The 17,950-nt window shown below is 42.5% G+C and overlaps 1 protein-coding gene across 1 annotated transcript in view; it reads left to right on the top strand.

The window, feature by feature from the left end:
- The window catches only part of DNAH5 (dynein axonemal heavy chain 5), a 284,226-nt gene that overhangs the window by 149,995 nt on the left and 116,281 nt on the right, over positions 1 to 17,950 (top strand). The window contains exons 36-41 of the mRNA XM_039526328.1: positions 1,079 to 1,257; positions 2,134 to 2,321; positions 3,071 to 3,265; positions 4,919 to 5,053; positions 6,019 to 6,126; positions 16,004 to 16,157. Of these exons, the coding sequence (XP_039382262.1) occupies positions 1,079 to 1,257; positions 2,134 to 2,321; positions 3,071 to 3,265; positions 4,919 to 5,053; positions 6,019 to 6,126; positions 16,004 to 16,157 (959 nt within the window). The remainder of the gene's footprint in view (positions 1 to 1,078; positions 1,258 to 2,133; positions 2,322 to 3,070; positions 3,266 to 4,918; positions 5,054 to 6,018; positions 6,127 to 16,003; positions 16,158 to 17,950) is intronic.

The following is a 17,950-nucleotide window of genomic DNA, read 5'->3' as shown; positions in this document are numbered from 1 at the left end:
AAATTGTATGCAGGGCCATGAATGTAGGGCTGGGGCAGGAGTGCGTGAGGGAGTGTGGGGTGTGAGAAGGGGTGGTGGTGTGCAGGAAGGGGCTCAGGGCAAAGAGTTGGGATGCAGGAGGGGGCTCAAGGCAGGGGGTTGTGGTGCAGGAGGGGTTCGGGATGCAGGCTCTGGTCCGGCGTTGCTTATCTTGAGCAGTTCCGGGGTGGCAGCGGTGCACAATGGGGCTAAGGCAGACTCCCTACCTCCCCTGGTTCTACGCCGCTCCCGGAAGTGGCCAGCATGTCCGGCAGTGGCTCCTAGGGGTGCGGCGGGGCAGGCAGCTCTGCCATACGCTGCCCTCCCTGTGGGTACCACCCCCAAAGCTCCCATTGGCTGTGGTTCCCTGTTTCTGGCTAGTGGGAGATGCAGGGGGTGGTGCCTGCCCCCTCCAGCCTTCTGCCCCCGCCATCCTCCAGGAGCCACAGGGACATGGTGCCAGCTGCTTCCAGGAGTGCCATAGGTGTGGCAATCCCGCGGGCCAGATTGAAAGCCCTGATGGGCTGGATCCGGCCCACAGACCGTAGTTTGCCCTCCCCTGTCATAGACTCATAAGAATGAAAGATGGAAAAGATATAATACATTTCACTGTCCTAGAGGTGAATACAGGATTTTGCTTCACTGTACATATTACCTACTTTGTGAGCCACTTCAGCTAAAGTAATTTGAGCAATTAGGCAAGGTAAAATTGTTGAAACGGGTGTTCTGGAGCTGTTGTCTATTCCTTCCTCATGAGCTTCCACTTACCAACGGACATCCCCCGCAGTCTTCTCCCCTACTGTGCACAGGATGAGGTGATAAGGTGGCTCTGAAGTGGCCAGTAAAAAGCCAAAGACTTCTGATGTGGAGCATTTCTCCTCAAATAAATTGGATGATATCTCTCCCATAGCAGAAATGCTAATGAAGCTTGTTAATTGAGGGCTTTCCTTGTGCCGGAACTGGGCCTCAAATCACACTGATGCATTTTTCAGTTAGGCCATCAAGCAGACTTGGGTACCTGAACAATGCAGATACCTAATAACAATCTGTTTCCGTGTAGATGTTATATCACTTTGGCTCAGGCCCTGGGAATGAACATGGGTGGAGCACCTGCTGGACCTGCAGGGACAGGCAAAACTGAAACTACTAAAGATATGGGGAGATGCCTTGGTAAATATGTAGTAGTCTTCAACTGTTCAGACCAGATGGATTTCAGAGGACTAGGAAGAATCTTCAAAGGTGAGAATTCCCATGACTAGAAGTCCCAAATTGAAACACCCCTTTGTAAAATGAAATCTAGTATATACTTAACAGCTATGGCCTACCGTTTACATTAGTGGTCAGTATTCTACAATAACAGTGTTTCTCATGTAGACCATCTTCAAAGACAACAGAAAGGTTCCTGTATTACTAGTAGTATTTTTCCTATTAAAAGGATATGGCTCAACAGAAACCTTTCTGACTAGGTTTTGTGGTGACTTTTCTAAAAGGAAATTTGACTTTTATTCTTCCAAAAACAAATGTCATTCCGTTTTATAACACTGGCTACATGAAATGCCCAAACAAAACAAAATGTCCATATTCCTTTAATACTAACTTAGCCTTTTTTTAAAAAACAAACAAACAAACAGTTTGTAAATAATAAAGTCAAAGGCTGTTAAATCGGTTGTGTAATTGGTATGAAAACAGGATGCAATCTGACTTGCCATGTTGTATAAAATATTTACTTTAAATACTTCACAAACAATATCGTGTCAAAGAACCTGATCAGGTGCAAAAGGCTCTGTAAGGGCAATGCTAATGTTGTCAAACACAGTGTACAGTTCATTAATGTTGGGAGAAAGTCTAGGTTATTTCTTTTGTGCCAGCAATTGGTTGTCCCAGTGGGCGATGGTAGGTGCAAAATTAGCAACCAGATTAAGACCTCTAAATATCTTTTTACAAGCTGTTCTGTTATTTGCACCTTACCTAGTTTCTCCTTGGTTATTTTTAGAAAACTGGTCTCAAACTTGGGTTGATTTTCATCTTCTTTCCAAGTCAAGACAACTTTACTGTTTCTTAATCCTCTGATTTGAGCTTTCCATTAGACTGTTCAGAGGTTTCTTTCTGTTCAAGGTCTTGCTCAGTCTGGCTCCTGGGGCTGCTTTGATGAATTTAACCGTATCGACTTACCTGTATTATCAGTAGCTGCACAGCAAATTGCAATTGTGTTGACATGTAAGAAGGAGCGTAAAAAGAACTTTATATTTACTGATGGAGATAATGTGGAAATGAACCCTGAATTTGGAATATTTCTTACTATGGTAGGTACTCTGAGGGGGTGTGAGATTTCAGTGATACCATACTTAAAATTACTTACTTACTCACTGCTTACAATTTAGTACGTTTACTGTACTTACTAACCCCCTGGTGCCGAAGTCACTAGTCTCCTAAAACTAATTTCCAGTCTGAGAAGTAATCCTTGTTAGAAAACTGATTTACAGGGTTGAGCCTCAATGATTCCAGATCAAATTGCACAATTCATTGGTAAACCTATTTGTACTAGTAACTACCCATTCAGACTCAACCAGGGATTTGAAAGTCAACTAGTGATATTTATTCTTGTGACCTATAATCTGTGTGTTGCCTTGCAAATTATACCTTCTGATACCCGTGCAATAAGATTACCTGGAACAGGTTGGCACAATTGTAGCTGATTAAAACTGGGTAAATAATTCTGGTGCACAAGAAGAAATAAAATCCAGCTCTTACCTGTTCATCTGTGTTAGCTATGCAAGGCTAAAGGGAATAAGAAGTACTAAGACAAAGTAGTCAGTAATCATACATGACTCCATATGTGCATTTTCAGTCATGTCTGTGGGTACTTCAGAGTGCAATCATGTATTAAAACCAAACTCTGGTAGTATATCAAAAATCCTGTGTAGAGTTTGTAACAAATACTTTATCTAATAATAATAGTTAATCATTTGTTCTAACTTCTGTAGAAGTATCTTTGCTTATTTATCTTGTTACATTCAGTGAAGTCAACTACAAACTCTTTCCTCATAATCAGAACCCAGGATATGCTGGGCGACAAGAGTTGCCTGAAAACTTGAAGATAAACTTCCGTTCAGTGGCCATGATGGTTCCTGATCGTCAGATAATAATTCGTGTCAAGCTGGCTAGCTGTGGATTCATAGATAACATTGTACTTGCAAGGAAATTCTTCACTCTGTACAAGTTGTGTGAGGAACAGCTATCTAAGCAGGTGAAGCTGTCAGAAAACTGCCTTTCGAAAGACTTTAAATTTAATGTTTAAGACTGGAGAGTTAGGGCAGAGAAGTGGGGGCTAATGGGTGTTCATCAACACAAACAAAACCCAAATAGGAATTGTTACCTGATGTTGGTGCTCTCTGTTTTCCATGAGGTTTACCTTCTATTCTGGGTTTACTGCTTTCTGTGCAAAGAGGTGAGACTGAACCATACCCCATTTACGATACAAATGTGGCTCTGAGCAGAGGCAGATTAAAACTAATTGGAGTTTATATGTTTGCAAATGCTTGCTCTGTAAAGCAATAGTTCAAGGATCTAGTTTATTTTATGCTTCCTAGTTTAGTAGTGTATGTTGAGGAATTCTTCTTTTAAGAAGTAACATCTGTCACAGTGCCGAAGGATGCATCGAAGGATGCCTTCTTAAAAATAAAAGTAAACTCAGTCAGTCCCTGCTTTCCCCAAAAAGGCCTCATAACAAACAAAAGCACGTCCTGCAAAAGTGTTCAAGGCACTCATGCCTCTATCCTTCAAATTCCACCTCATTGATTTCATACTCCATGGGGATCCCAGAAAACGCTGGCCTCCTCTCCATGGAGATAGCAAACTTGTGTGAAGTAAGGGTCCATCCTCAGGCCTCATGGATTCCACCTTAAAGCACTTCTGTAGATGAACTGTGAAGGGGATTCTATATAGTCCCCCTCCCTCCCAGAACACTGGAAGGGTTTTGGTAGCTGGCCATGACCAAAGACCTCATGGCATCCTCATGGAGGAACTTCTGCCCCTTAAATCATGGAGAAAAAACACTTAATTTACTCATTGTAGTTCATACTGTACATTTTTGCCATGAACGAGTTTTTAAATACTGAGTCAAATTCTGCCCTGACTTGCATTCTGAACAAACCAGATTGTTTGCTTAATAGCATATGTACATGAGGTGGATATCTTTTAATTTATGTTCATAAATCAAATATGGGTAATGGGAGAGTGACCTTTTTTGTACCTAAATGGACTGGTCTCCTAGCCCACAGCAGTTGTGTAAACTAATATAAATACTGCTACTCTTAATTTCAAAATGGCCAAACTAAACAGGAATCTTGGCCTTCATTACCATTAAGTGAAAGTGTACATTAATATAAAAGAACAAGACAAAATAATACATAACTTTACCCCTCCACTGAGGTGTCCTATGCATACTATTACTGCTACAGTACTTCAGGTTCTGATCAAGTATCTATTGCTGTTAAACTTACTTTGCTACTGCCGTGAACCTTAACCCTTCTACATGTCACTCATGCTCTGGGATCAAGAAAAACAGTCTCTTTGGAGATTATTACCTCATCTGATAAAATTTGGCACTGAAATTGAGCTTCTCATTCATAGATCTGTGCTTTACAGAGGTGGGTAAATATCATAATCCCCATTTAACAGATGGGCAAACTGCAACACAGAGGAGAGGTAACTTGTGCAAGGCCATGCAATCAAAAGGCAATCCGTATACTGGATGTCAGGTGGACTTATACAGTAGAGGTGCCCCCGGCTTTGTTATATTTGCTATGAATCTTTTTCCTGCATGGAGAAAATAAACTGCTAAATCAATATGTTAAGAAAGGTGGATTGTTTAATTTTTCAAACTTATCACACCTCTTAGGTGCATTATGACTTTGGTTTGAGGAATATATTGTCAGTGCTGCGCACGCTGGGGGCAGCAAAAAGAGCAAACCCCACTGATACAGAATCTACTATTGTCATGCGTGTTCTGAGAGATATGAACCTTTCTAAATTGGTAAGTCATGCAGATCTAAATGTTGTGTAATTGTCTTTGAGTCAAACTTCTAACTTTCTTATTTGATAAACCAATGTATAAGTTGACAGTCAGCGGTTAAACTGGCTGCCAGCGCGTGCGCGCGCGCGCCGCTTCTTTCCTCGTCAGTGCGTCCGTCCCGCAGCGGCTTCGTTGAGAGCTCCCGCCGCACGCCCCTGTTGACAGTCAAGAGGGACGCTTTAAGATTGGATGTGGCTCTGTGTGATCTGGTTGTTCAGATACTGTTCTGAACAGTGGTTCAGAAATGCTACATCTTCTTGTTGGCATGATTCGGGTTCTGTCTTGGATCTTCTGTCTTTGTAGGCAATCTCCCCATTCCCATGGTTTCAGCTACTGCTTCTAGGAAGTGATTCCCAGCTATGCTTTTCCACACCTGAGTTGTAATCTTCTGTCCAGTTCTTATCTCAAGCTGGGTATGGTGCCATCTGAAGGTCCAAACACTATTTCAAAAGCAAAATGTTCAAAACTGAATAATTTTGATCTCCTTCTAATTTCTCTCCATCACTTCCTTACTCTGTCACTGACAAAACTGTATTACAATTACCATGCCACAGACTTGCACCCTTGTGTTAATTGTCTGCTTCCCTGTGTCTATCCAGATTCTAGTGAAGGCCTATCACTCATTTATAATATCACTACAATCTGTACTTTTATATACAACTAAAATCACAGGACATGTTTTGGTTATCTGATAACAGTAATTTATGGCCATTAGGCCTACTTGCAATTTCATTTCTTCCGTCTCCAGTATATCAGGATTCTTCTCTCTGCATCATCCTCCACACCTGGAAATCTAATTGGATTACTTCTGTGTTTTCAGTGATTTCTAGACCCATGGTATAGTACAGAGTTTGACCTTAAAGCACCATTGGTTATGCTAGATTGCATTTGTCTTATTTTCCTCATGGTTTTCTAATTTTTGTTAGATTGATGAAGATGAACCCTTGTTCTTGAGTCTGATTGAAGACCTGTTTCCAAGTATACAGCTTGACAAAGCAGGCTATCCAGAACTAGAAGCTGCCATTAACAAACAGGTAATAATCCATCTTTTGATGCATGGTATTTTCCCAGCATATCAAAAGGAGTAGGAGAACCTGGTTGTGTGCAGAGTATAAACACAGTAATATATTAATATAATCAAACCCTTTTGAAAATGAATAAATTCCATACAGGAAGAATAAATTTGCTGAGTGAAAATAAATATTGGATAGTAACATGCTAGTGAATCTGTCGTAATGTTGCTAGTTTCAATGACCTATAAAGGAACTCTTTGGAGGCTGACGTTTGTCATCCTTGTTCTCAGCCCAGAAGTGAATTGCTGTGGAAAGGCAGTTAAAAAATAAAACACCCGAGCATGGAAAGAATATTTTTCTCCAGCGGACATTTTCAGATGTTTCTCTTCCTCAGATAACTCAAAACCCTCACACTTGTCATATATGCAGTCATCAATAACAACTTTGCTGAGTAGTATAAATTCAAATGACTAGCCATGTTGAATTTGGGTCCAATGCTGTAACTATTCCTCAGCTTCTTTTCTCAGCTATTTGTCAAAACTTCCTGACTATCCATCTAAAATACTACATTGTGCATGAGAAGTACATTTTCTTTACCAATTTAAATATGTAGATTTGCTCACCTAGTTATATTTGATACATGCACATGAGAGTATAAAGGTCAGTTGTGTGCTCCCATAATACACAAACAAGAGGGCATTCAGTGAAATAAAGACAAGCTATTCATATACAGTGGGTAAAGGGAACTATTTTACAGTGTGTAATAAAACTTGTGAAACAGAAAATCATCAAAAGCAGCAAAGAATCCTGTGGCACCTTATAGACTAACAGACGTTTTGCAGCATGAGCTTTCGTGGGTGAATACCCACTTCTTCGGATGCAACGAATTCACCCACGAAAGCTCATGCTGCAAAACGTCTGTTAGTCTATAAGGTGCCACAGGATTCTTTGCTGCTTCTACAGAACCAGACTAACACGGCTACCCCTCTGATAGAAAATCATCAGATACTTTTGCCAAACAGCCTGAGTTTAAAACAGAACATAAGTTTGTATAAATGAGAATCTTTGGCTAAGATAAATAATTCCAAGGGCTCTGACTGTTATGCTTCAGAGAGGCTGAGGCTGGGTTTCCTAATGGATAGATCAGAGGACAAGGAGCCTAAAGTCCTGTTTCCTTAACATGAGCTTTCTACTGGTTGGTTGTGACACAGGACAAATCACTGAACCCCTCGCCTTCTGAGCTTACTTGTCTGTCAATGGATATAATACTTATTTCTGAGGTGTGTTTGAAGCTCAAAGATCGTAGACTTTGAGATTCTTGCTCAGGGCAAAACTAATCACAAGCTCATATCAAAGGGGAAATGCCCATCCTCCCAAGTTCTGGTATTGTGGGGTAGAAAAGGGTGTTTCAACTGGTTGAGAGCCAAGTACTTTTATCCCTGAAATTATTAAAAAAATTGTAGTTTTGTGAAACAAGAGATGATAGGCCAGCTCTTATAACTGTCTTTATATATTTTATGATTCAAGAGAAAAATAAAAATACAACAGAATAGAACAGAAAAAATAAACAATGGGTACTTCAGATACAATCTCTTCTGAAAATTTCTCTGTAGCAAGATATCAACAGAGGTTACACCTTCTGAGAATGGGTCTACCCTGGTGGGACTACTCTCCTCCAGGTAAACCAAAAGTGCAGTAGTGAGTACAGTCTCAGTGTATCATAGATTACTAAAATGGGGTATAGTTGGGCAATTCATGAATGGGCAGAGATAAGTCATCTTTACTAAGGTTACATGTACACTGCCTGCTAGGGGCATGATTTCCCTTGCTCACATACACATACTCACACTAGCTCTCGTAAAGCTAGCATGAGTATAAATAGCAATGTAGCCAAGGTAGTACTGATAGAGGCAGTGGAGGCATGGCTGAGCTATGTTGAATATAACCCCCCCTGAAACCAATGGGTATGTACTCAGCAGGGCTCAGCCATGCCTCTTCTGTAGCTACAATGCTGTTTATACTCACATTAGCTCAATGAGAGCTAGTGGGATATGTGTCCATGAGCAGGAGACTCACCCCACAGCTCATAGTGTAGATGTAGCTATGTCTTAAGAAACTGTAGAGTTTTTGACTCCGTGATTTAAAAGAAAACATCTCAAGGAGCCGTCTGGAGAGAGGCAAATTAATTAATATTTAAAATCTTAAATTCAAATTAAATCGCACTATTTCTGTTTACCAAGATGAGCATAAGTCTCTGTCACAGGATGACTGGCTCTTTAACGGAAGTTGGGCCCAGCCTCACCTTCCAGCTGAAACGGATCAGCTAGGGATCAGGTGATTATAAAAGCCAGCAAGTAGGCCAGTTAGAGGGAGAGCTGCAGAGAACTGGAAGGCTTCTGCAGGAGACTGTGGTGCAGACTGGCCCCTGTAGTAGGTCTGGGAACAGCATATGATTCTCAGGCAAGTGGCCTGTACAGGGGAAACCCATAGGGAATAGATAGATCCCTGCAGAAGACCCCAGATTAGGGTGAAGGAATGACTGATGTTTTGAAATAGTTTTATGTAGAAGAAATACAGTTGTAGTCCTAAGAAAAAAGGGCCTGAAGAACACTCTGCCATGGTGCCAAACCTTTCTGGGTGGGGAGAAAGGTCAGCAGTTCTATACCCCTCTTAAGGTATGCACAGTCTAAATAATTGGGTATTTAACAGAAGAAGCTGTTAGTATCTTAAGTTACAGTAGCATTCCACTTTCCTAGTAAAATAATTACAAGAAAATCTTAAATCTAATCCCTTGGGCAGCACTTCTGCAGAGTCCATCTCACCCATGAAACTGAAGTCTTAGTCATGTCATGTTGCAGAGGCAGTGCTGGCCTAGAAGGTTGCCGCTGCTTTGTTCTTCTTGCTGCCTTGTTGCTGTTTGCTTGTTTGTAGAGATGGAATGAACAGTTTGAGCTGAGTTTAGTGCTGAGAATAAGTGCTGTGATGATAGGAGCAGAGTGTTGCGGCTTGCTTTCTGAATTCAGAGACATTTACATGCTTCTTCCATAATTTCATAGGAGGAGGAAAATGCACTTCTTTCAGCCACTGTCACCATCTGGCTCAATATGCTTGTGGGCTGGTCTTGTTAGTATCTTCAGCTCACGAATAAGCAATCTGCTAATGCATATGCAGCAGGATTCTAATTGCCTTTGTCTTAGTGGCAGAAAATCCCAGAATGTCTTTAAGAGTTGTAGTTTTAACTTTATTTCATTCAGTCCTTTTTCTGTGATATCTTTAGTTTCATCAGGTCTTAATAGGAGCTGACATTCTATTTCAGATGAGTCCAACTCTCTTATTTCCTATATAAAGGTCTTTTATGTTTCAAGATAGTTTTTTTTTAAACTTAAAATATTCTTAGCATCTTTAAACTTGAAGAGATATCAAAGAAGGCATTGTCTCTTAATCTTTGGAGAGGGGTTTCTTATCTTTTTGTGTTTGGTAAGGAGTTACATAAGCATTCATTAAGGAGTGACTGCAGCTGCTGGTAAAAATTATGTGCAGCTGCATTGTTGGCCTTAGTGTGGTGGGACTATATACTGTGATGATGGTAAGATACCCACAGCTAGTAAGTAATCAGATGGTGATAAGTCATCCTAATCACCCTCCAGGCCAGTCAGGCATTGGGTGAAAGTATAATGGCCACCCCTTTCTGATGCAACCTGTCAGGGCAGCCTTAGAACAAAAATGTATAACCCCCATCTCTATATTTTACTATTTCTTGGCCAGCGTACTTTAGATAGTGTAGCTATTGATGCTCAGAATTTTCAACTGCTTGATGAGGATACCTTTAGAACTGTCACACAATGTTTGAATGTTCCAGGCACCAATTTACATTTGCCACCAACACGCATGATACCAGAATGGTACTTTAGCAAGGTTTCGCTGGTCATTTTCCTTTCAGTAGCAGAGTGATCTTGGGAGACTTCAGTGCACAAGTAGGAAAGAATAATGACACCTGGGCAAGTATGCTTGGGAAGCTCAGTGTTGGGCAGAAGAACAAGACAGACAGCAACTGCTGGAATTTGTGGCTGCCAATGACATAGTGATGACTCACTTAATGTTCCATCACTCAAAGATTCACAAACAGGGGCCTAGTACAGCCCATATGGTTTCACTAGCACTATTATTGATCATGTCCTCATTAATAGTCACTGGCAGTCAACAGTCATGGAGGTGCTGAACTTAACACCTATCATCAGTTTTTGTTGCCTCCGACTTTGAAGGCTGCCAGTTAATGGGTCAAAATGGGTCAGATTAAACCAAAAATGTTTGTTACAGCTGAGTTATCAGGCAGCTCTTTGTTCTGAACTGTGTAAGGTCATCAAACATTAGCGCCCGAAGTATCCCTCCCTCCCCCATCTGATGAAGAATAGTGTTGTTTCAAGTCTTAAGTGCTGCCTGATGCCAACTTGGTGCTGGATTCCCTGCCCTTCAGATGCCATCCAGGGATCAGCAAGGAGATGCTCACTGCAGTCAAAGCTAGGAAAAAGAGAGGCTACAATCGGAGTCTTCAGAAATATGTTTGTCAAGAACAAAACCAAAGGGTGAATGGGATGGACTTTGGGACATTGTCAAGTTACTGTGTAAGAAAGATGAGGAATCCCGGTGGTCATTTCAGGCAGCTAATTTAGAACAGGCTGCAGAAAGGCACAATCTCCGCACCCTCTGTTCAACTTCACAGTGTCTGTGAGGGAACATCACCCCAACTTGTCAAGTTAAATATTGAGGTGGCAGCATCAGCCAGAGTCTGCTGGATCAGTTCCAATGATGGGCAGTTCATTTCAAGATGATCCTTGGTTGTCCACCCCCCTGTAGTCCCTTCTCCATTTGAAAAGGGGCAAGATGTTACAGTAGAGCTGCCTTCCTTCAGCTGAGAGATCCGCATCACAGTCCATAAAGTCAAGTTTGGAAAGGCACCAGAGGTTTGTAACCTCATCCCTGAGTTGCAAAAGACAGGAGAGGGTATTGTTGTACTGTGGCTGCATAGGTTCCTCCAGAAGCATTTCAACTTTTAGTTCTATATACAAAACATGAATCATAACTTAATTTTTGAAAATGTAGTATAAAAATAGTATAGGATGTTAAACCAAAATAATCTATAAATTTGCATTCCAGAGTTGGGATAATAAACATCATTTTTTCTTCTTTGACACTGCAGGAGCCTGTCAGGTTGATTAAAAAATAGATTTCCTCAGAATTTCCTTAGCTTGAACCTTTCTTATAAATAAATAACTAACATGCTTATGGTTTTATTTGCTTATCACATTCTCCAAAATCATGTCTATGAAAATAATTGTAAGTGTCTGCTACAATGCAATAAAAATGCAGGCAGGTTTGTAACAACCTAACATTGCAAGAATAAATTATAATTCATTTTTTGCATCAATGTTGAAGTTTGCCCCTTCAGCATTAAAACTTATTTGTTGTTGGAATTGTATGTTTTCCTCAAATCACTGTGAAAGATGGGATACTGAAGCCTGGTCTACACTAGGCGTTTAAACCGGTTTTAGGAACATAAAACCGATTTAACGCCACACCCGTCCACACTAGGAGGCACCTTATATCGATTTTAATGGCTCTTTAAATCGGTTTCTGTACTCCTCCCCGACGAGAGGAGTAGCGCTAATATCGGGATTAACATATCGGAATAGGGTTAGTGTGGCCGCAAATCGACGGTATTGGCCTCCAGGCGGTATCCCACAGTGCACCACTGTGACTGCTCTGGACAGCATTCTGAACTCTGATGCACTGGCCAGGTAGACAGGAAAAGCCCCGCGAACTTTTGAAATTCATTTCCTGCTTCCCCAGCGTGGAGAGCTCATCAGCACAGGTGACCACGCACAGCTCATCTGCACAGGTAACAATGCAGTCCCCTGAGAATTGAAAAAGAGCCCCAGCATGGACTGCACGGGAGGTACTGGATCTGATCGCTATATGGGGAGAGGATTCAGTGCTAACAGAACTGTGTTCCAAAAGACGAAATGAAAAAGTATTTGAAAGAATTTCTAAGGCTATGACGGATAAAGGCCACAGCAGGGACTCAGTGCAGTGCAGAGTGAAAGTTAAGGAGCTCAGACAAGCCTACCAGAAAACCAAAGAAGCAAACGGAAGGTCCGGGGCAGGTCGAAAAACATGCCACTTCTATGCTGAGCTGCATGCAATTTTAGGGAGCTGCGCCACAAGTACCCCATCCCTGACCGTGGATTCCGAGGTGGGGGTTGTAATCTCTGCCATGTCTGAGGATTATGCAGACGGGGAAGATGAAGATGAAGAAGAGGAGGACAACCTAGCAGAGAGCACACAGCACTCCGTAAGCCCCAGCAGCCAGGAGCTTTTTCTCACCCTGACGGAATTACCCTCCTCCCAGCCCTCCCAAGCAACTATCCCAGACAATGACGCCATGGAAGGGACCTCTGGTGAGTGTACCTTTGCAAATAGCAAACATTGTTTTTTAAGCAAGCGTTTTTTAATGATTGATTTGCCCTGAGGACTTGGGATGCATTCGCAGACAGTATAGTTACTTAGAAAAGTTTGTTAACATGTCCGGGGATTGAGAGGAAATCCTCCAGGGACATCTCGATGAAGCGCTCCTGTAGGTACTCCAGAAGCCTTTGCAGAAGGTTTCTGGGCAAGGCAGCCTTGTTCCGCCCACCATGGTAGGACACTTTACCATGCCATGCATGTAGCAAGTAATCAGGTATTATTGCATGGCAAAGCATAGCAGCGTATGGTCCCGGTGATTGCTGGCATTCAAGAAGCATCCGTTCTTTATCTCGTTGTGTTATCCTCAGCAAAGTGATATAGTTCAGGATAACCTGGTTAAAAATCAGGAATTTAAGTAAGGGGGATGGCCATTTTCCTATTGGGTTCGTGGACTGCAGCAGCTTAAAAAAATCCTTTCCTGCACGTAGCCAAGCGGGGGGAGCGGAGGAGTGAAATGCCAATGATCTTTTTTGTGTTTGGTCATCGGGGATCTTCCCCAAGCTACCAGCCACGCAGTGGGTGGTGGGGTGGGAAGGGTGTTGATTAGCAGGGAGCTAGCATGGTATTAGCCATGCGTTGGGGGGAGGGGTAAATCACTACTGAAGCCGAAAGACAGTGGCTTACCATGGCCGCATGCAAGCTGAATTCTGATGCCCAGACCTGTGTCTGTGAGATCTGTAACTCCAGAGCTGCAGGCACTCAGTATTAAGATGAAAAATGCGACCTTGTAGGGAAATCACATGTGCTATGTAAGGTGAATAGTGCTGTTCACTGTGAAAGAGTATAACTACTGTTCTGTAAAATGTATCTTTTTAAATATTTCTCTCCCTCATGCAGCTGCAAATTTTTCAAGCATCCCTCCTCCATCCCAAAGGCTAGCACAGATAAGGCGGAGGAAAAAGAAGACGCGAGATGAAATGTTCTCGGATATTATGGAAGTTATACGCAATGAAAGAGCTCATCTGAATGAGTGGAAGGACGTGGTATCAAATTACAGGAAAGATGCCAGTGAACATGAGGACAGGAGGGACACCCGAGATGAGAGGTGGCGGCAGGAAGACCGGCAGGAAAATCAGCGGTGGCGGCAGGAAGATCAGCGGTGGCGGGATGCAACTCTGGGGCTGCTGCGTGATCAAACTGACATGCTCCGGCGTCTGGTGGAGCTTCAGGAACGGCAGCAGGATCACAGAGTGCTGCTGCAGCCCCTGTATAACCACCCTCAACCCTCACCATGTTCCACATCCTCCTCACCCAGACTTGTAAGAACGCATGGGGGGAGGCTCCGTGCACCCGCCCACTCCACCCCCGTGGACAGCCCAACCAGAAGGCTGTCGTTACTGTGAAATTTTTTTAATGGCCTTCTCCATCCCTCCTATTCTCCTCCCAAACCACACCCTTACTTCTCTCCCTCTTTTTATAATGAATTAATAAAGAATTCATGATTTTTAAATGAGAGTGACTTTATTTGCATAAGTAAGCTGTACTTGAAGGGGGAGGGGGAGTTGCTTACAGGGACTGAGTCAATCAAGGGGGTTGGGTGTTCATCAACAAACACAGCAGTCACACTGTACCCTGGCCATTGATGAAGCTCGTTTTCAAAGCTTCTCTGATGCGCACCGCTTCCTGGTGTGCTCTTCTAATCTCCCTGGTGTCTGGCTGCGCGTAATCAGCGGCCAGGTGATTTGCCTCAGCCTCCCACCCCGCCAAAAAGGTCTCCCCCTTACTCTCACAGAGATTGTGGAGAATACAGCAAGCAGCAATAACATAGGGGACATTGGTTTGGCTGAGGTCTGAGCGAGTCAGTAATGTGCGCCAGCGCGCCTTTAAACGGCCAAATGCATATTCCACCACCATTCTGCACTTGCTCAGCCTGTAATTGAACAGATCCTGACCACTGTCCAGGCTGCCTGTGTATGGCTTCATGAGCCATGGCATCAAGGGGTAGGCTGGGTCCCCCAGGATAACGACAGGCATTTCAACATCCCCAACTGTTATTTTCTGGTCTGGGAAGTAATTCCCTTGCTTCTGAATACGCGAGCATCATGAACCCTCCCTGGCCATCCCACGTGGATGTTTGTGAAACGTCCCTTGTGATCCACCAGTGCTTGCAGCACCATTGAAAAGTACCCCTTCCGGTTTACGTACTGGGTGCCCTAGCGCTCCGGTGCCAAGATAGGGATATGGGTTCCATCTATCCCCCCCCCCCACAGTTAGGGAATCCCAGTGCAGCAAAGCCATCCACTATGGCCTGCACATTTCCCAGAGTCACAACCTTTCGTAGCAGCAGCTTAGTGATTGCTTTGGCTACTTGCATCACAGCAGCCCCCACAGTAGATTTTCCAACTCCAAATTAATTCCCGACTGACCGGTAGCTGTCTGGCGTTGCAAGCTTCCACAGGGCTATTGCCACTCGCTTCTCTATTGTGAGGGCTGCTCTTATCTTGGTATTATGGCGTTTCAGGGCAGGGGCAAGCAAGTCACAAAGTTCCATGAAAGTGCCCTTACGCATGCGAAAGTTTCGCAGCCACTGGGAATCGTCCCACACCTGCAACACAATGCGGTCCCACCAGTCAGTGCTTGTTTCCCGGGCCCCAAATCGGTGTTCAATGGATAGAATCTGCCCCATTACCATCAGGATCTCCAAAGCGCAGGGGCCCGTGGTTTGAGAGAATTCTGTGTCTACGTCCTCATCACTGTCATCGCCGCGCTGCCGTATCCGCCTTCTCCTCGCCTCGGTTTGAAGGTCTTGGTTCACCATATACTGCACGAGAATGCGCGAGGTGTTTAAAACATCCACGATTGCGGTATTGAGCTGAGCAGGGTCCATGCTTGCTGTGCTATGGCGTCTGCACAGTTCACCAAGCAAAAAAGGCGCGAAACGGTTGTCTGCTGCTTTCAGGGAGGGAGGGGTGAGGCTGTACCCAGAACCACCCGCGACAATGATTTTTGCCTCATCAGACACTGGGATCTCAACCCGGAAATTCCAACGGGCGGGGGAGGCTGCGGGAACTATGGGATAGCTACCCACAGTGCAACGCTCCAGAAATTGACGCTAGCCTCGGACCGTGGACGCACACCACCGATTTAATGTGTTTAGTGTGGCCGCGCGCAATCGATTTTATACAATCTGTTTTGCTAAACCGGTTTATGTAAATTCTGAATAATCCCGTAGTGTAGACGTACCCAAATACTGAGTTCCAGTGTAGAAACTGTTGTATTACTTGGCTTCAACCAGTGCTCTTTTAGAAGTACTGAAACTTAATACAAAATTATATATGATCAGGATCTTGTAATGCATCTATACCTTGAATCTGATTATCAAATTGTTTTGATGCATAAAAGAAGCAATAGTTTGGATTTATGTCAATATCCACAGGTTGAAGAAGCTGGCCTAATTAGTCATCCTCCTTGGAAACTGAAAGTTATCCAGCTGTATGAAACACAGAAAGTAAGGCATGGAATGATGGCCTTAGGTCCTAGTGGGGCAGGTAAAAGTACTTGCATCCACACTCTGATGAAATCCATGACAGGTATGGAGCCATTTGTGTTACGTAAAGCAGATTTACAATTCTGGTATTCTTGCAAATAATTTACAATGTTTACTTTTACCAGAGGGGATAAAGCATTGTAAGGATGAGGTTTAGTGTATGGTGCCCTAGCGCACAAATCTTCATGACTGATTAGTAACAAGGGTTACTTCTCTAAATTTTTTGCAGAATATTAAAACAAATTAAGAAGGAAAAACAGATAACACCTTGGAGAAGATCTCATGTACTTGCATTACATTCAACTTACCAGTATGAGTGTCAGAGACTTTCATTTAAGAGATGTGGCAAAATAAGGAACACAAAGGCTGGAAGGGTGGGTAGGTGGGTGTATTGTCTCAAAGGACAGAGCTGAAGAAATGTTGAAGATTCCCTTAATGAGGAATAATTGTGGAAGATGATCAAACAGGCCCAATGCAAGGATTTTTAATAGCATAAGATGATGTTCATCTTTCTCTCCAGAAAACTACCTTATTTTCTCATATTTCTAAATTATGACCATTTTCCCTTCTTGCCGCCCATTTCATACTCTCAGGGTTCCATGTGTTAGCCATCTTCTTTCTAGTCCAAAGAAGGATTTGATGGGTTTTTGGATTCTGTGATTTAAAACTTTAATATTTGGGATGGAGAGGTATCTTTTTGAGGCAATTTTTCCCCATCTCCTGTAGCAAAACTAAGCATGTTGCTTCTGCAGCTTTCTCCGTATTTGTTGTCCCTGGAAGGAACGGCCTGGAGCCAAGACTTCAAATCAAGGTCTTTGATATGGTAAATAAGAGCATTGTCACTAGACCTTTGGGCCTGACCCTCAATATTATGTTTTAAGGACTCTAAATTTCAGACCTGACCTCCAAGGACCAACATTTGTACAAATTGTGTCTTCAGTTCCTTAGGTTCACAAAAGCATCTCTTAAAAATGCAGTGAATTTCTACTTATAAATAGTGTAGATAAATACCTGGGTAACTTTATGCATGCACATACAGTTACTAGTACATAATGTAAATAGTAATGGTACAGAAATACTATCCAAGGAGTGCACAAAGTAACAAACATAACCTAACACTAGTTCAATTCAAGAGTTAAATATCTTCTTTCTTATTCTCTATGCCAGTCAATAGTTATCTGTTGCTGTAGATGGCTTTGTGAGGCTATTTATTACCTGACTACTTCACAGCATTGGTTTTATATGATTCCTGCTAGACTTGCCAAGTTGCCTGTGAAAATGTAGTGTAAAGGAATAGTTTTGAAGAGAGAGGACAAACTGTAATACACTTCCATGCAATATCTTGGTTCAGTTAAAGCCAGCATAGGATCAAAATAATCTAATCTTTTAATTTAGGCTCTCATTCAGAAAAGAACACAAAGGCAATATGGTACCTTCTTAGAGTTTTTTGTATGTTTCTGCAGAACTTTTTACTGAACATTGCCAAGATATAGATGATGCAGCATATCTGTCAGTCTGAATATCTGAAGTAATAATGTCCACAGATGACAATATACTGCAGTAGTTTTGTTAGTTTATGATTCGCAAAACTGCATAATTATTTGCACAGCATTAAAATTTTACACTTCTGGGCACTGCTGGTATTTAAAATGAAAAAAAAATGTCCTTGCAATGCAAGTCATATTTTTAAAGATCCATTTTCTATACTTTACTCAGGATTATTAGAGCTCAGATTTTATTACATCTCTACTGCTGATCAAACATTAAACATTTTTGGAAAATGAAACATAGTCTTGTATTAAAGGTCAGATGCTGGTGATATAAATGCATTCCCTG

The sequence above is a fragment of the Mauremys reevesii genome, linkage group 2 (assembly GCF_016161935.1).
Source record: "Mauremys reevesii isolate NIE-2019 linkage group 2, ASM1616193v1, whole genome shotgun sequence".
Taxonomy (NCBI): domain Eukaryota; kingdom Metazoa; phylum Chordata; order Testudines; family Geoemydidae; genus Mauremys; species Mauremys reevesii.
This window is presented reverse-complemented; position numbering and strand designations above follow the sequence as displayed.